Below are 19,037 nucleotides of genomic sequence, written 5' to 3'. Positions count from 1 at the left end.
CCTGACTTGTACTCTGGGCCTGACTCCTGGGGCAGCTGTTCTAAAGGAAGCGTAGGGCTGCAGTAGTCTGTCTGTGAGGGTGTTGGTCATGCAAAACACACCTTGACTGTGTATAGTCAGAGAAGGGGGTGGGGTACATGTGTGTGTGTGAGTATGCACGGGTGTATGTGTGCTGTAATGAGACAGTTTTTAAACAGATTATTGTTAAGTGTTGCTTAAAATGTCCCATGTGGATTCTGTTGTCTGAGAGGTCGTGTCTCTCAGCTTTCATGTCTAATGGTAGTTTTGCAGTCATGACATCACAGAACTGCAGAGACACACAAAGGCCAGGGGTCAGAAACTCCCGTTCCCATCTCTTTCCACCATTAGCTATGTGACCTCAGACAGGTCCCTCTATCTATCTGAACCTCAGTTTTTCACTTCTAATAAAACAAGGTAGGATAACCAGGTCATTATTTATTTTTACCCAGCTCTGAAATCTCGGAGTTCTGAAATGAAGAGAAAAATATCCTATATTCTAATTATGAAGACAGATAAGATGTTGGCATCACCCTCTGCTGACAGTTATTTTGGAGGAAGGAAGTCGTATCCAGAAGCTACCACACTGAGTGGCATCCCACTACACACACATACATGTACCCCACCCTCTTCTCACCCCACATCCCGCTGGAGGAAGACTTGGAAAATAGAGGATGACTGACTGAGCGAACCTGCTATCAGCAGGGGGGCGGATTTGAGTTCATAATCTTACCCTGTTGGCTACTGATACTCAGAACAAGAAACTGTCCAGTGTTTGAGGATAATACGGTCAAGAGTAACGCTTGTTATTCTAAGGGGGAATGTTTTACATAATTCGGCCACTGTTTACAACTCGGTGGGGTTGGAGAAGCCTGAATTCTCATCTCAGCTCTGCAGTTAGACTCCGTCTCCCAGTGTCTGAGCCTGGTTGTGGCTGAAGGCCAGGATGTCCACGCCGGCCTCGTCTCGCCCTCCCGCGGCCTCGGTCCAGCCAGTGCCCACACCTGCCTGCCAAGGCTTCCTGGTCTGGGAGCCTCCCCAGGCCCTGCAACCACCCACCTCGGAGGGACCGTGCCAAATACCGCTCGCTGACGCGTCACTCAGCCCTCCCCCTGGGAGATCCTGGGTCTCCTGCCACCCCAGACCCTCCTCTGCCGCTCCCCCTGCCCCTCCCCCTGCCAGCCCCGGCACCCTCAGCGAACTTCCAGCAAGCCGAGGAGGCTGCACCAGAGTCTGTCTGCCCATCAGCATTGCCAGGAGGCCAAGCGACATGAAGAAGTAAGTTCAGTAGGCTCAAACCTCACATCAAGAAGAGGAAAACACAGGGACACAGAAGAATCCAGAGAAACCAGGGCCCGGCCTGGTCACTCAGGAGCATTTGTACCCCAAACTGCCCTTCTGAGCTAACGCTTTGGAATTGACCATCCTGTTAGTAGAGGGTCATGGCTGCTGTGGCACCAGGGCTGTTTTTAGATTGAAAACAATTTTTGTCTATTTTTTTGCAATTGCGGCCTCTGCAGAGGCAGCTTCCTTCACGCACACGCATCCTAACACAGCTTACAGCCTCACACACGCACCCAGGACTCCTGCCCCTGGCGCACAGGGAGGACAAGCAGTGACGTGCAGGGCGTGCTCAGAGGCGTCTTCAAGGGGCCTCTCGCTTTCATTCTGTCAAGAACTTGGTAAAGGTTTTCCTTCCAGACTGCACTGCACAAGGATTTTGTTTCAGAACCTAATTCAGTCCAGTTCAGTCACTCAGTCGTGTCGGACTCTTTGTGACCCCGTGGACCACAGCATGCCAGGAACCTAAGTTTTCTACAATTGTATCTTTAAACCCTTCTGTTTGAATTGCGTGTCCCCACCCTGAGGAGGAGCTGTGCATCTCGCTTTTGATGTCCATCCCTTGCTTCTACGGTTATAATCTCCTCCTCACTGTTCGCCCATCTCTAACCCCTTCCTTGTATTTCAGGAGAACTGCCCACTCTTTCCCTCTCACTCACAGACTACATGCTCTGCAGTGTGAATTCTGCTCGTGGGCAGCCTTTAGCATGGATGTTAGTACTTCCGTTCCCACTCCACTGGCTCTGCCTTTTCATCCCCCTGTTCAGGGAGCTTTAGACGCCCTGCTGCTGCCCCAGACTGAAAGCCACCAGAAGGCCTCAATGGTAAAGCTGCCCTCTTGTTTGTGGGTGGTGAAAACACATTATTTGGTAAGGAGGCAGCCTGATACAGCAGAAAGCCCAGCAGGTCTGGGTTTGGATCCTGGCTACTTCTTTAACCAACAGTGTGGAATCTTCAGCTTCGTGTCTGAAACAGGAGTTTCTAAAGTCACACTGCAGGGTTCTGAGGCTTAGAAAAGAAATGTGTAAAGTGCATGGACCACGTATAATGTGTGAAGCCCTCCACAATGGCAGTCATCCGGTGGGTCCTGCATCCAGAATCCACCTCCCCCTTTATCAGCTCAGCTCAGACAACCAGCAGGCTGTGTACCCTAATGGCCCATCCAATTTCTGGGATGAATTGAGGGGGAAAGGGGATCTTAAGGAGAGGGATCTGATGAGGAATCACAGAATGTACCAGCCAGTTGACTTGCAGAGAAATGGCTTGGTTAGTTTGGGTTTGAAAGGGAATTCTCTGCTGCCTCATTTTTTACATCCCCCAAGTGAGCAATCACCTAGCTTTTACCCCAAAGCTGGCCCTTGACAAGCGGATTCAGCTGTAATATAGTTTGATATCAGGGAGTGTATGCCTCTAGCTTTGTTCCTCGGTTTCAAGATTGCTTTGGTTATTTGGTGTTTTTTTGTTTGTTTGTTTGCCTTTTGAAAAATACCATTGGGATTTTGATAGGGATTACACTGACTCTGTAGATTGCCTTGGGTAATAGGGACATTTTAGCAACATTAATTCTTCAGTCCATGGACACAGACTGTATTTACATTTATTTATGTCCTCTTCAATGTCTTTCATTAATGTCTTATAGTTTCCAATATACAGGTGTTTCACGTCCTTGGTTAAATTTATTCCTAGGTGTTTTACTCTTTTTGATACAATTGTAAATAGGATTGTTTTCTTAATTTCTCTGATAGTTTTCTGGTAGTTTCTTAATCTCTCTTAAGATAGTTATTAGCGTATAAAACACAACTGACTTCTGCATGCTAACTTTGCACCCTGCAACTTTACTAAATCCGTTTATGAGTTCTAACAGTTATTTTGGTGGAATATCTAGGGTTTATATATAGTACTATGTCATCCGAAAATGGCAGTTTTGCTTTTTCCTTTCACATTTGGGTTCCTTTCCTTATTGTTTTAAGACTTCCAATACTATGCTGTGTAAAAGTGGCAAAAGTGGGCATCATTGTCTTTTTCCTGATCTCAGAGGAAATGCTTTCAGCTTTTCATCACTGAGTATGATATTAGCTATGGGCTTATCATATATGGCCTTTATTATATTGAGGTATAGTCCCTCTATATCCACTTTGCCAATAGTTTTTATCATAAATGGGAGGTTGAATTTTGTCAGATGCTTTTTTTATAGCTATTGAGTTGACTATATGATTTTTATCCTCCTTTTTGTTAATATGGTGTATCACTTTGAATGATTTGCAGATATTGAAGCATCTTTGCATCCCTGGAATAAGTTCCATTCGGTCACAGTGTATGATCTTTTTAATGTACTGTTGAATTTGATTTACTAATATTTTGTTGAGGATTTTTGCATCTAATGTTCATCGGACATATTGGCCTGTGTGTGTGTGTGTGTGTGTGTGTGTGTGTTCAGTTGCTTCAGTCGTGAACACCTCTTTGTGACCCTATGGACTGTAGCCCACCAGACTCCTCTGTCCATGAGATTCTCCAGGCAAGAATGCTGGAGTGGGTTGCCGTGCCCTCCTTCAGGGGGTCTTCCCGACCCAGGGGTTGAACACCTCTCCTGCTGTGCAGGTGGACTCTCTATCACTGGGGAAACCATACTGACCTGTAACTTTTTTTTGTGGCATTCTTGTCTCATGTTGGTATCAGGTAATGCTGACCTTGTAAAATGTGTTCGGAAGAGCTCCCCTTTCTTCTGTTTTTTCAAAGTTCAAAAAGGATTGGTATTAATTCTTCTTTGGATATTTGGTAGAATTCACTGGTGAATCCGTTTGGTCCTGGATTTTTGTTTGTTGGGAGGTTTTGATTACTGACTCAATCTCTGTTAATCACCCTGTTCAAATGTTCTGTTTCATCATGAATCCGTTTTGGTAGGTTATATGTTTCTAGGAATCTATTTATTTCTTCTATATTGCCCAGTTTGTTGGCACATAATTATTCACAGTAGTCTCTTGTGATCCTCTGTATTTTAACCTATCAGTTGTAATTTCTCCTCTTTCATTTCTGATTTTATCTGAGTCCTCTCTCTTCCTGGAGAGGCTAGCTATGGTTGGTCTATTTTGTTGATTTTTCCATAAGCCAGCTCTTAATGTGACTGACCTTTTCTATTGTCTTTTTTTTCTTTTGGTCTCTTTCATTTATTTCCATTCTGATCTTTGTTATTTCCTTCTTTTTACTAACCTTAAACTTCATCCTTCTTTTTCTAGTTCCTTGAGGTGTAAAGTGTGGCTGCTATTTTGAAGCTTTTCTTGTTTCTTGAGGTGAGCATTTATTGCTATGAACTTCTTTCTTTGAACCGCCTTTACCACACCCCATAAATTTTAGTATCTTACACCTCTGCTTTTGTCTCAAAATATTTTTTAAATCTCTCTTTCGATTTCTTCTTTGGCCCAGCAGTTACTCAGTAGTATGCTGCTTAATTGCCACATATTTGTGATTTTCCAGTTCTCTTCATTTAATTGATTTCTAGTTTCATACTTTTGTCATCAGAAAAGATCCTTTATATGATTTCAACCCTCATAAATGTATCAAGAAACAGGTTTAGTGGGGTTTGTCTTTAATTTCCATTCATTTTTCTCATTCTTTTCAAATGAGGTTAGCCATCCCAGCCGGAGAGGTGAGGTCAGCTGTCGTAGATCCGTAAACCCTGGAGCTGGAGGTGGTTTAGGCAGGGGGTCAGTCGTGAGGTTAGAGGCTGTGGGATTCACGACGGAGGCAGGGAGGTGCTGGCAGCGCTGTACTCCGCTGGTTTCAGGCCAATGTGTCTGACCCTCAGGTAGGTGCAGAGTAAGCCCAGTTCATCCAGCGTCCCTGCCCCCACTCAGGTTCTGTCTGCGTGCAGCACCTGCAGGACATCCGCACAGACAACCACCAGCTAAAAAGGCACCCGCTGCGTCTTAGGCAGAGGTCATGAAGGTGGCCCGGCCCTCTCTGAACGTCTGGGTGACGACAGAGGCTGAGACAGCCCGAGGCATCACAGCATCAAGTCATCCCCCCAGCCCCTCCCCTCGGAAGAGCAGCGAGGCAGACACAGCTGGGCACACGGCTGGCTACTTCAGAGGGCATGTGCAGAGGATCAGTAATGCCGAGATGTTCGAAGGCACCTCAGCTGACTGAGAGAAAATTTTCTGTGTTGAAAAAACCACTGTCCAAACCCCCCAACCAACTGGCACAGGCCTGAGCTTTTGGCAGCAACAGCAAAGCACCAAGTCCTGGCAGGAGAAACAGCTTTGAATTCAAGTATAAAGCTAATCAAAATAAGGACCACACATATGACGCATCCTGCCAGCTATTTGATGATGTTAGGAGTAAAACACACCCACTCTTTTAGGAACCGCCCAGGGGCTTCCCAGGTGGCACTAGTGGTAAAGAATCCGCCTGCCAATGCCGGAGACAGACCTGGGCTCGATCCCTGCATCAGGAAGATCCCCTGGCGGAGGAGATGGCCACCCACCCTGGTATTCTTGCCTGGAGAATGCCAGGGACACAGGAGCCTGGCGGGCCACAGTCCATGGGGTCACAAAGAGTCAGACACGACTGAAGCAACTTAGCACACAAGGGCACTCTCTCTGATCAGCCATCCTCAGAAACAATGTCAAATCTTTTCCAAAAAGCAAGAATTCCCACCCCGCCTCCCCTCCAACTCAAGGCCAGCTTTAACACCTTGCGGGCCTACTGGACGACCAGTTTCCGAGGCCTCCAACCCATCCAGTGATGGCCCAGAGCTGGAGGGGGCAGTGGCTGCCTGCTCAGTGTCCCTGGGCCACCAGTGACCAGTCTCCATCCACTTCCAGGGGAATCCTCAGGTGGGGCTGGAGGCCAGGAGCTGGTCCTGGGAGGAAACACGGGGCCACTCTCTGGTAGGGCCTCCGGGTCAGCTCCCAGCCAATTCTGGGCCTCGGTTTTCTGTACCTGGAAAACGGAAGTAATGAAACGAGCTGCTTTAGACAGTTGTCCTTTAGACAGGTGCCCAGCTATGCTTCAAAAACCTCTATGCCTCTGCCGAGCGGGTCACCAACTCCAAATTCCTGAGCACAGAATTTTAGGAAGAAACTATTCATTGTATTTTACACTCCTAGTAACCCATCTTCAGATGGACCGAAATGGTTTTCAGAACGACAAAAATAAAAGGCAACACTGCATGCATGATGGTCTCATGACGTCTCCTGTGAGACCCACTGTCTGCTTACACCCAAGAGGGCGGGGTGTGCTGGGAAGAACAGCAGACACAGTTGTGAATGTGGAACTGGTATAGGACACGAAAGCCTGCTACGTGTGTGACTGTGAAAGTTGCTCAGTCGTGTCCCACACTTTTCAACCTCAAGGACTGTAGCCTGTCCAGCTCCTCCGTCCATGGGATTCTCCAGGCAAGAATACTGGAGTGGAGTGCCATTTCATGACGTGTCCTAATTCCCCAGGCAGTCCTATGATACAAATGTGATTTCATCCATGACCCTGAACGAGGAAACTGGGGTGGAGAGTGTCAGCTTTAAGATCATACGGGCTGGAAGTGAAAGGCCTGAATTTGAATCCAGGTGCGTGGCTGGGAAAGCCTGGATACTGATCGCCATGCTGAACTGAAACAGCAAGTATGGCGCATCCTACCTAAGCAGCTTGCACAAAAGCAGCTCCCGTGGAGACCAGCAGAGGACCGTCCCTGGCTGCTGTGTCTTTCGCTTACGAGAAGAGGGAGGGGCTGTGTTGGTGATGGTTCTCACGAGGATGGTCCACACGTGGCTGATGCACGGGACCTCAGGTTCTACCAGGGACCCTGCTCCAGCAAGGGGACCAAGGCCTGTTCCTGAGAAATTTACATAGAGTCAGGACAGGGGGAGGGGGCAAGGAGGCAGCGTTGGAAGGGACTCCAGACGAGCCCAAGCCTCAGTGCTTCCCTGGCAGCCTTCTTCCTCCTTAGAAGACACTGGTCATCACTGCCAGCCTCTGCTGTCTGAGGCTGAGTGCTGAGTCCCTGAGCATCGTGCTCCAGTGGGGGCATCAACAACCCTGCTTTTATAAATAAGTGTCTTGGGCAGGGAGCTGGGGAGGGTCCTGCTACAGACTGAACGTGCCCACGAGATTCCCAGGTTGAAGCCCTGATGAGATGGTGTTTGGAGGTGGAGCCTTTGGGAGGTGCTAGGTCATAAGGGTGGAGCCCCCCAACGGGATTAGTGTCCTTTTAAGAACAGGAAGGGAAGCCAGCCCTCTGTCTGCCCTCGAACACATGAAGACACATGAAAAGTCCTCATTGGTCACGTGGTCTGCCGGTGCTTTGACCGTGGACTTTTCAGCCTCCAGAACCTTGGGACATCAACGTTGGGTGACGAAGCCACCCTGCCTGTGGTGTGTGTTACAGCCCCAGCTAAGACAGACCCGTTCTGCATGTGCTTAACGAGGCTTCTTGCCTCTTGATAACACCCTTTACCTAACTAAGCTTTAAAAAGAAAATGAGAGCCACTCAGTCGTGTCCGACTCTTTACGACCCCATGAACTACAGAGTCCATGGAATTTTCCAGGCCAGAATACTGGAGTGGGTAGCCTTTCCCTTCTCCAGGGGATCTGCCCAACCCAGGCATCGAACCCAGGTCTCCTGCATTGCAGGCGGATTCTTTACCAGCTGAGCCACAAGAGAAGCTTTAAAAAGAGGGATATATATATATATATATATATTTGACTTTGCTGTCTCTTCTCTTAGGGCTTGCCTGGTGGCTCAGATGGTAATGACTCTGCCAGCAATGTGAGAGACCCATGGAGAATCCTATGGACAGAGGAGCCTGGCAGGCTACAGTCCATGGGGTTGCAAAGAGTTCTACACAACTGAGCAACTAACACACTTCATCCACCCTCAGCATCTTTCAAAATCCAATTCTCAACATCTGCCTCAGGCACCTGTGCTGTGCCATTCAAATCTGCACAAATGGCTGGTCACCCATGGACTCTGGCCTGGAGGCCCCGCTGGGGGATACTCAGGTCACAGGCAGACACACACGCTCCCGCTGCCAGCCTGAAGAGCAGCCTCTGGACCTGGAGGAAGACAGGCTGGAAGGGGCAGGGTCGGCCCCACCAAGCCCGAGACCCACTGGGGAGACAGACCTGGGCCTGAGTCTCCTCCAGGAGCACTGTGTGTGTGGAAATAAGAGGGCCCTCAGAAACCACTCCTCAACTTCTAATCAAAAATGACGAGCAGGGCTTCCTGGTGGCTCAGCGGTAAAGAATCTGCCTGCCAATGCAAGAGACACGTCTCCTGATCTGGGCAGATCCCACGTGCCACAGGGCAGTTAAGCCCAAGCACCACAACAACTGAGCCTATGCTCCAGAGCCCGGGAGCTGCAACTACTGGAGCCCAAGCACCCGAGAGCCCGTGCTCTGCAACGAGACGCCAGCACAAGGAGAAACCATGCACCTAGAGAGGAGACCCCGCAGACCACAACTAGAGAAGCCCGAGCAGCAACCAAGACCCAGCATAGCCAAAACTAAACAGAGAAAAAAAATGTTTTAAAAGAACACGCAGATTGTATTAACTTCCAGGTTTTCCACCAAGGTTCTCCCCTCCTGCTAGATCAGTGCCCCCAAGGGGTCACCTGGAGGTGACATGAGAATGTTAAGGGGTCCCTGGAGTGAGAGGTGCTCCTGTGATGGTGGGAGGAGGGGTCAGGGATGCTGAGTACACAGGACATCCCCGGTCAGGGAATGACCTCCCCCGAAACGCCGCAGAGCCAAGGGGAGTTGGTCGACACTCAGGAAACCCATCTCCAGAAACTAGAGACCTGGTGTTCTGACTTCAAGAAGAAATTGTACCCACAAATCACATTTTATTAGCTGTCCAATGCTGCCTTCCATTCACGTCCTGGGTTTTAATTGGATTTTATGAACTACCAGTACAAATCAGTACAATGCATTTTGTTTTTTTTTACCCACCTGTTGGGGGCCAGAGTGAGGTACTCCGCCCGTGGCAAAGGTCATGAGGAAGGAGGCTCGACATACGCAAAGGCGGGATCGGGCCTCAGGAGTCCCCCTGGAAATCCTTGAGCATCTACCCCCATAACCAGAGCCTGCCTACTTTACTACTTTGTGCTCTCACCTACACCTCTGACTTTACGGGGGGCTGTCCCCCACCACCTCTTTTGGAAAAGGAGTTAACTTAGAGCTCCAGTTAATAATAATTCCTGGGCGTGATAAGAGTGTTTTAACCTACAAACTCCTCTGAAGGTTCTCTGGCCTGCCTGACAGGCTTTTCCGGCCACATGTGATTGCTCACAGCCTCCCAACCGTGAGAGGCACGAGATGCTTTAAACCTTCTAAACACAGGTTCCTTAGAAAAGTTAGAAAACTATTAGTATAAGTATAGTGGGCTGATTAGAAATGTATTGGTGAAGGGTTTTTCATTTGTTGAGCCAATGTTTGTTGCTAAGTCTCCATATCCCCTGCCCTTACACACATTAATGAATATATAGAAGAAATAAGTATTAACCTTTGATATTAATCACGTTAGACCTTAGACTAAGTAAATTCTTTCCTTAACTAAAACCCACTACACCCTCACCCTATAGGAATGTAACTTTATTTGGGTGGTGTCTGTTTTAAGAATAATCACCCCTGGAGAAATAAGTGTTCTGGTTGACTGACTGTTGTCACAAGGAGAGGGTCGTAAATTGTCAGCAGGCCCCCCCTGGCCAGAAGATGATGTAACACCCCTAAGACCTCTGTACACATTTGTATGAAGCACCTGACTTTAATAAAAGTCAGGACTGCTGTCCCCACGTGACTTTTGTATAACATCTCAGTGTATAAAAACAGACTCTGGAAAATAAAGAATGGGGATCAGTTTCTCGAAATACTGGTCTCCCCATGTCTCTCTCTCTCTCACTCTGGCTGAGTCTCCATCTGGAGCGCGGAACCCACCAAGCTTACTAATTTTGCCTGGGCTTCTAAGATCCAACCGGGGAGGCCTCAGTGTCTCCTCTCCTTCGGGAGAACGGAAGGACGCCTGCGGCCTACGTAAGTGGTGCAAGCTTCTTGTCTTGAAGTTTTATTGGTCTCCCGCGTAAACCAAGCTACTCAGCCTCTTTTCTCCACTGAATTTTCCTACTGAGCTATCCTTATTCTATTACTCTTTATATCTTTAATTAATATCTAATTGAAGCTATTGTATCCTGACCCTCGCCGACGCCATCCCCGCTTCGAATACCCTGGATCAGCCGGGGCTGGACCCCAGCACACCAACAGCTTGACTGTTCTTGGAGCTTTTAAACAATGAGTTGATTGTGGGCAAACAGAAGGCAAGGCACATGAGAGATAATTAGCTTCTGTATCTGGTGCTGGCTAATAAGTAAATAATTTTCACATAAACATAGAAACCACTAAATGTTAACTGCGTTTATTTTTTTTAATAGTTGTAAAATGTAATAAAATGAGATTTTCAGAAGCATCTTGGTGACTGAGTAGAACAGCGTAATTTAAAAAACAATTAAGTCACTGCCGCTCGGCTGTGTTGGAAGATCCCACCTCAAAATCGTCTGTCCCACCGGCTGCTGGCGGGTGGAGTGACCTTTCATTAAAGACATTTCCTTGTGTTTCTTCTCGTGGAAGCCAGAAGCCAGGAAGAGCACCCTGCTTAGAAAAGAGAGCGTTTGGTTCATACAGTCTGCTTTGGTTTATTTCAACAGGTAAGAAAGTGGTCCCCAGTTCCCCTGAGGAGAAAACGTGTTTTCTGACTTTTATCACCAGTCTGAATGAGTTTGTTTCCTTCTCTGTTAAGGTAAAAAGTACATTTTCTATTCCCACCAGTGTTCAGTTGCTCCACTTTGGAAATACTCTTCAGATAAAGTATCCGTGTGCCCATGTGGTCAGCAGCCCCAAGCCACGCCATCCCCTTGATGACCGTCTGCTGGCCACTCCCCACAGGATCAGCGTCTGCCATATCCCCGGCTGTGGGTCACAATCTGATGCTCTGAACTGAACCAAGGCAGCAAAAAGTATCTTCTTAGAAAATACCAAAATGTAGCTAACTTGTGCTCTCTTCATAAGGCTTGCAAATGGGTAATTAAATAAGCAGAATATAACTCATAAGCCAAAAAAAGTGCATTTTTAAATAAAATTAACAGAGATGGTTAAAACTACAACCAAAAAGATGAGTAGATTACTTCTGGTTAATATTGGGGGAGATGATACAATAGCTACGAGTTTCTTTGTTTTCTCATTTTTAGTCCATTTGGTTTTGTTTACTATATTCACAAAGATCACCATGAGTGTATCTTTGAATTTCACACGGTCTCCTTGCCGGCATCCTGATCTCTCAGCTCCCAGACCCCAGAGAAGGGCTGATCACCCCTCAGACCGGGAGGCATGTGCTGGCCTTCCATCCTAATGAACTTTTTACAAAGCTTCCCTTCCTTCATGAATATTTCAATAAGCGCAGAACAACAGCACTCACTTTGCTGTAAACACAATCACAACCTCCACGCCTTCAAGCTCACAATGAGACCGTCTCTGTTGGTCGCCATGGTTTGGTGTGTTTGGGCTGCTTCTGCAGCCAAGTAGGGGGGCATTTGATGCTTGTTGCATAAGCTATACAGGCAGAAAGAAACCCCCCTCGTCCGTTTTACTAACCAGTCGAATGCTTTCCTTGCCCTTTTGGGGCAATATTTTTCCTTGTTGCAACGGCAAAAAGGAAAGAAAAAAAAAATAAAGAGTCTCCGCACCCCTGCTTCCCTGCAGGGGCCGTTCATGACTTCTTGCTGCCCGTCTTGTGTCTCTGTCTGCGGAGGTGGGCCTCGATCTCGTGCCGGAACACCAGCATCCCCAGCTGCCCGTGGGACGCCTCGTTCATGGCCTTGGACTGCATGCACATCCGGTACTGCTCGGGCGCCAGCTCATCCTCGCAGCGTTTCTCGTGCCACAGGTGGAAGAGGCCCCGCGCCGGTGCGCGCACCACCACCAGATTGCTGTGCAGGTACTTGCGGTAGAGGTGCACGTCCTCGCCGCCCCAGCCTCTGATGTCCAGGTCGAAGCCGCCTGCGGGGCAGAAGACACGGCTGAACGCGCGCCGGAGGGCCCTGGCTGGGCCCCGGCCCCACCCAGCACCAGCGCGCTCAGTAGAAGCAGCTTGGGGAGGTCTCCCCGCCCTGACCCCCCGAGCCCAGGTGGTGCGTGTCTGCCGGGGTCAGAGAACTCAGGAACCCCCGTGGCGAGACCGCACCCCAGGCCTCGCCGAATCCCGGAAGCCTGGGCAGCCGCAGCTGGGCTGTCGTCATAGCAACGTGGGGGTCAGCTATGCCCGCAGCGCCCCCGACGTCCCAACCCAAACCTCTGAACGGAAATTCGTGGGGCTCTGTCGAACGTGGCCCCCTCCTGCCCCTGCAGAGAAAAGACCAGGGAGGGCCCGGAGGTGTGAAAAATTCATGTCCTACAAAATTGCCCTCGCTCCTGCGGACTGGAGTCCCCAAAGCTGTGAGGGGCCCCCGCAAGCCGGTGAGAGGAGTCACTTTAAGAGGACTGGCCTCACAGTTCTGAAGTTTTACTTCAGACATCTTACTTCACATCACAGTGGCTCCTTCACACCTTTGTGAATGGTGACATCCCCCTGTCTATTAACTTAAAGCCACCACGTCCCAGACAGAACCGGGAAGCAGTGGCCACTTGCTTGTCACTGTTCATTGCTTCCAGAGAGTTCCTGGCCTCGCATAAGAAACAGTGACTCAACACTCAGTGGCTGTGTCATTTAGCCGGATTCCCTGCAGCCCCCAGGCCACGCTGCTCTGATGGAGCCAGAGGTTGGGGGCGGGGCTCGACACACCCCTGCCTGTGAGCAGGGCCGCTGGGCAGTTGAGGAAACACGCAGGATTCTGGGTCGGGGCCCAAAGTCAAGCCTTGGTTGTCACACCAGCGGCCGCCGTGCCTCTCTTAAGTCCAAATTCGATAAACGTACATCATCGCAGAGTCACTTTTCCTTGCACACAGAACAAGGAAACAAGAGTTTCTCAAAATGGAAATTTCCTTCAGAAAAGTTTTAAAATAGGTCATTTTTGAAAATTAGATTTACACATAATAATTTAGGCCATTTAGAGAGAAATCGAAGCACACCCGTGGTGACCTGCTGGGAATCTGAGCACACTCGCCAGAGACCCTTGACTTGTGTGTTCTATTCTTTCTTACAGGGCTTAACTTCAAGACATTAGGTGGTTTTTTTTTTCTCTTTCTGTTTTCTGGCTGTGCCACACGGCATGCAGGATCTTAGTTCCCTGACCAGGGACAGAACCTGTGCCCCCTGCAGTGGAAGCTCAGCATCTTAAACACTAGACCTCCAGGAAGTCCTTTGGGCTTTTATTTAGTTAGGTGATTTCTTTGAGGGTCCTATAGTCCCTGCTGTCTACCAAACTTCCTGGAACTCCTCAGATCAACTCACTGACCTTACAAGGAGAAGCCCAAGGCCTTGGGCGAGAGGGGAGGCAGTGAAGAGAGAACAAGACTGGGGACCCCCAGGAGACGCAAAGGTGGGTGTCTCCACGTGAGGACAGGCCTCCAGGGGACCACCCAAGGTCCTGGGCCCAAGATCACGGCTCTGGCCTGTTCACTCATCCCCTGGTCGTGTACAATCCACGCCATTCCCTCTAGAGGCTGGAGAGTGGGTGCTGCCCTGGGGAGTGATGTGCTGTCTCCCAGGGGACAGGAGACCCTCAGGGCTCTCTAGCTGTGAGGTCCCTCTGCCTCTCTGAGACTTGGCCTCCAATCTACAACCTTTCCCCTCTGGGTTCTAGATGTGTGTGTGTGCGTGCATGCACATGCGTGTAGGCATCGGTGTATTGGTGTACATATGTGTGCCCGTGTGCCCGTGTGCATGTTGACAGTGCCTGCACACTGGGGACCTGAAGTGATGTCTAGGATTTTCACAGGTTCAGCACAGAGAAACTGGGACCCTCCCAGCCCTTCCGTCCAGGGGATCCCCTCCCTGTGGAGGATGCTCTGTGCAGAGGTGCAGGGCCAAGCCCTGAGTGACTTGGTCTGGAGCCACGTTTATGCAGCGACCTCCCAGGGAGTGGCCTTCTTAGGGACCCGCACAGTCTCCATCAGGGAATGGGCTCTGGGCTCACCTATGTTGATGAAGTCGGACTGGTACTGGCACGTCATCCCGAACCCGAAATCTCTCCAGAATCCAGTCTCCTTCTTTATGACCTGCAGGGAGAGTGCCATCACTGGACGGAGGGAGATGGAGTGGACATGGGGGCAGGGGGAGCCGCTGACACAGTCACCCCCTGGTTGGGGCGTGGACGATCAGGCACAGCAACATCCCCCTCTGTCCTCAACAGGCCCGGTGACTTATGGCACCTCTCGCTGGGGTGTTTCTAGATGTAGGCTTCCACACACACACACACATACACACAGAGACCAGTGGGGAAGGCCGGTTTGGGGCAGCACCATGGAAAAGCCATTTGTGTGTCCAGCCCAACACCGGGCTGGGGACGTTTGAAAGAAGGAGAGAGAAGGACCTGGAACTCAGCCATCCTGGCCCAGGGCGCGAACAGGACCCCTCAGGGGATGAAAAGAAAGCCCGAGTCAGCAGTGCTGGCCCAGGATGAGGACGTGGTGAGGCCAGGTCCTGGGGACACGCTCTGTCCACTCATCCATGGACTGCTTTAGTACCATCTGCTCTCCCAGTCTGAATAGTTGGGGGTGGTCCCCTCTGGGTGAGGATGCAGCTGTAAAAAGCCGGGCCAGGACCTGTGCATGTCTCACTTCAAAAGTCCATTTCCAACATACTTGTTGGAGCAGCAAGACTTCAAAGGTGTTTTTTGTTATTTATATATGTGCGGCTGCAGTAAACCTGCAAACAGATTTGTGACAGTATTGGTTATTTTCCCAGATTCATTCTGGAAACTCACGTAGGTGCTGGGAGGAAAGGAGGCCCCCCAGCAGGGTCCCCTCCTGTCTGCAGTCTCCACCTGGGACGCCAGGCCTGGGTCCCCGCTAACTGGAAACAACACGTCCTGACCCACAAGCCCGCCGGCCAGCACGTCTACCTCAGGCAGGTCCCCCGTCCCTCTGTTTCCTCTTCTTTAATCAGGAGGTTGAGCCAAGTCGCCCCGAGGGCTCGTCCAGCCCAGCACCTAAACACTCACTCCCTACTGCGCCCACATTCCTGAGGGCTCACTCTATTCGTGGGTGAGCATCCTTGCTTCAGTCGTGTGCCACTCTTTGTGACCCCATGGACTGTAGCCCACCAGGCTCCTCTGTCCATGGGATTCTCCAGAAGAATACTGGAGTGGGTTGTGATGCCCCTCCAGGGGACCTTCCAAACCCAGGATCAAACACACTTGTCCTGGGACTCCTGCATTGCAGACGGATTCCGTACTGTTGAGCCACCAGGGGAGCTTCACTCTATCCACTGCACAGGCTAGACTACACTCAACAAATGGCCTGCAGAAGCTGTGATGGACCTAACATTCCCTTTACTCTGTAACCAACGAGACCACCTTATTCCACTGCAACCTAAACACACAGAGGTCATCGGCACTCCACCTGGCATGAACCAGACCAAGGAGAAGGAGGGCCAGGAGGGGGCCTGTGTCCTCCCAGCTCGACTCCAGAACAAAGGCCCGCTGCAGAATAAGCCCCCAGCAACAATAATAATTTATTAGTATCAGCTGGAGAGAGTTCACAGGGCAGGAAAGCCTAGGAAAATCTCCACCGCGTCCCTTTTTAGAAATGGCTTCTGCTCCCCCCCGGCGGTGGCAGGGACACTGTTTCTCCCGAAGCTGATGGCTCCTGTCCTTTCTGGCGGTGGGGACAAGACCTGGGTAAAAACGCAGTGAGAGAGTCGCCCCAGCACCCCAACTTCAAACGTGTGGCGGAGGCCTCCCTGGAATTTGAGAGAAAGCCCCAAGTGGGGAAAACAAGGGCCAGTGCTGGGGAAGAAAGCGGGATTACGGAGGTGGCCAGCCAGGACCCACTGAGTGGATGCAGAGCCCGGCAAGGTGTGACCCTCACCTGGGGACAGTGGGACAGAGGAAGGTGACCTGTGGGCGGGGAATGAGGACACACACACTTCTCAACACGGGCTCTGAAGCCCACAGGCCACGGAAAGCTGGTATCGGAAGCGCATGTGGACATTCAGCCCTTCGTGGGGATGGACCTGGTGGTGCCCTCAGCAGGTACCGTCGGGGTACGCTGAGGGCGTACAGATGGGCCCGTACAGACGGGCACGCTGAGGGTGTACAGACATGCCCGTACAGACGGGCACGCTGGCCGAGTCCACACCCTTCAACTGGAGCCTGAGGGGCCTCGAGTGTGCGTCAGACCACAGCCCGGCCCCATCCAAGCCCTGTAGTGGGTTAGCTCCCGCCGCCCCGAGGCCATCAGAATAAAACCTGTGGGGAACTCCAGGGCCCACAGAGGCCCCGGGTGATCTGCTCCTGCCTGCCCTGCCCGTCTTGGGTCCCCGTGAATGTGCCAGGTTCACAGGCCTCCAAAGGCTGGACACCCGCTGGACACCATCCAGCCAGGGTCGCCCACCACGGGGACTCTGCTGAGAGCGGTCACGCTGACCCCCCGCCAGCGTCAGCTCCCACCTGGAGTCCCATGGGCCAGTTTACATTTTCCCTGAAACACCATGGCTCCCGGAAGCGCTCCTGCTGATGGGCTGTTTCGGTCTGCCGTCCACACCCACCCACCACCACTGGCAAACACAGGCTCCGGGTCTCCTTCACGGCTAGACCTGCAGCCCCCCGAACACAGTGCACAGGCGCCGGCCCTCAGTCACTCCTCCGCCAGAGAAGGAGAGCGCCCGGCCGCCGGAGACAGGCACAGCTCCGGTAGGGAATGCTTAGCCGCGAGGAGCTCAGCCCAAGGCCTAGGCATCCACCGAGGAGATCCCCAGAACTGTGAGATCTGGACCCACAGATAGAAAGGCTTCCGCCTTCCTAGGCTCAGAACAGATGGCTCGACTTCTTAGAACCTCTGCCCCCGGCTCCCGGATGGGGCAGAGCGCCACACACGGGCGATGTCCACCACGTCAGAGGAGGAGGAGACTGCAGACGACGGTGATGCCGTAAGGGGAGCATCGCCCGGCCGGGATGGCACCCGTTTCCGGTGCCCTGCTTGTCACAAGGCCGCCTGCCCCTCCGCCAGCCCCGTCTCCACGCCCCGAGCCCAGCAGGCACTGCCCGTGCCAGCCACACCCCGCAGGATGGTGGTCATGCGACGGGAGTGATGACTTCCGATCAGGACCGAATGCCAAGCACAAATCAGCCTCTCCCCACAGATGCAGGAAGGCGGCTCCCCACAGTCACGCAGGAAGCATGCTCGGTCAGAAGGTAAACAACTACAAATACTCAGGCAGAATATTTCCTCTACGTCAGAGACAGGCTTCCCAGACCCAAGGCTGCTGCATCTGGCCGGCCTCACGTCACCGGAAACCCCACAGGCCCGGGGTCTGCAGGCCTGCCTCTCTCCTGGCCAGTGCTCCGCTGACGTCCTGGGATGCTCCATAAACACCTTCCGGGAAGGGCCTGCCCCGGGCCAGGCATCACGCAGTGAGCAGCAGACACCCTGGTCTGCGGGTCCCGGGGCCAGGCTGCCCCTCATCCTGCAGTAGGAGGGAGTCCCCAACCTGTGCCCCAGCATGGAGACTTCTGAACAAGTGGCACCCAGCCCTGAGCTGCAAGGTTCTCCCTGTGATGTGAGCGGGACAGTCCTTTTCACAGGACCACGCAGGCAGAGAATGCCAGCTGCCCCAAGGCCACGGACACAGCATGCGTTAGTGGGACTCTCGGTTCTCAGGGAGAGTCTGCTAGTGGAACAAAGAAAAACAGACCAAAGGATGACCCGGGCCCAGTTATCAGTTCTTAGAAGTTTAAACTGAAAGTTGGGCCAGTGACAACGTCCTCTTTGGACGAAAGGAGAGAGAAGGGTCTAAGCAGAGACAGCTGAGGCCGGGCCTGCACACCAGGCATCGTGGCCTCAGTGCTGGAGAGATGGCCCTGGGGGGCGGGGGCAGGCAGCTCGGGAGACCCCGGACAGGGCTGCCCGCCTGGCAGAGCAGTGGGCCAGTGGCAAACTCCTCTTTGGACAAAAGGAGAGAGAAGGGTCTAAGCAGAGAGAGCTGAGGCCGGGCCTGCACACTAGGTGCATGCTGACCACTCGTCAGACAGTGGGGGGCAGGGCCACGTGGCAGAGGGAGCAGCCAGGCATCGTGGCCTCAGTGCTGGAGAGGAGATGGCCCTGGGCGGGGGGGCGGGGCGGGCAGCTTGGGAGACCCCGGGCAGGGCTGCCCGCCTGGCAGAGCAGCGGGTCACACCCGGGTGCCAGGGTCTGCAGACAACTCCTCTGTGATCAGTCTGAGGGTCAGACTGTGGAGGGCAGTTCACCCCCAAAGGAATCAGGGGTCAGGGCTGTGCTGGTGTGGCCAGGACCAGCAAGGAACTCTCTCCTCAGCTCTGTTTCGAGACGTCAGAGGGCGCCCAAACCAGGCCCCGTGGGAGGACTGACGTCTGGAAGACAGGCAGCTCCTTCTCCCTTCACAGATGGGGCTCTGAACACTTCATTTGGAGCATACCACATGGGCTGTGGGATTTTAGTTCCCTGACCAGGGATCGAACCCGTGTCCCCTGCATTGGAAGCGCAGAACCTTAACCACCGGACCATCAGCAAAGTCCTCAAAG

At 51.8% G+C, this 19,037-nt stretch overlaps 2 protein-coding genes across 3 annotated transcripts in view; one reads left to right on the top strand and one right to left on the bottom strand.

Annotated features, from left to right (window-relative positions):
- Positions 1–11,337, top strand: part of SH2D4A (SH2 domain containing 4A) — a 74,622-nt gene extending 63,285 nt beyond the window's left edge. The window contains exon 11 of the transcript XR_009493177.1: positions 471–11,337. The gene's annotated coding sequence lies outside the window, so the exon portion shown is untranslated. The remainder of the gene's footprint in view (positions 1–470) is intronic.
- CSGALNACT1 (chondroitin sulfate N-acetylgalactosaminyltransferase 1) overlaps positions 10,744–19,037 on the bottom strand; it is a 175,122-nt gene continuing 166,828 nt past the window's right edge. The window contains exons 7-8 of one of the 2 annotated variants that reach the window (XM_024986276.2): positions 14,472–14,553; positions 10,744–12,396 (exon numbers count right to left, since the gene is read on the bottom strand). In XM_024986276.2, coding sequence (XP_024842044.1) covers positions 12,107–12,396; positions 14,472–14,553 — 372 coding nt within the window. In that variant the 3' untranslated portion in view covers positions 10,744–12,106. 2 annotated transcript variants of the gene reach the window in all.

This window comes from Bos taurus, chromosome 27 (genome assembly GCF_002263795.3).
Source record: "Bos taurus isolate L1 Dominette 01449 registration number 42190680 breed Hereford chromosome 27, ARS-UCD2.0, whole genome shotgun sequence".
Lineage (NCBI taxonomy): Eukaryota > Metazoa > Chordata > Mammalia > Artiodactyla > Bovidae > Bos > Bos taurus.
Note: the sequence above shows the minus strand (reverse complement) of the source record. Positions and strands in the feature narration are given on the sequence as shown.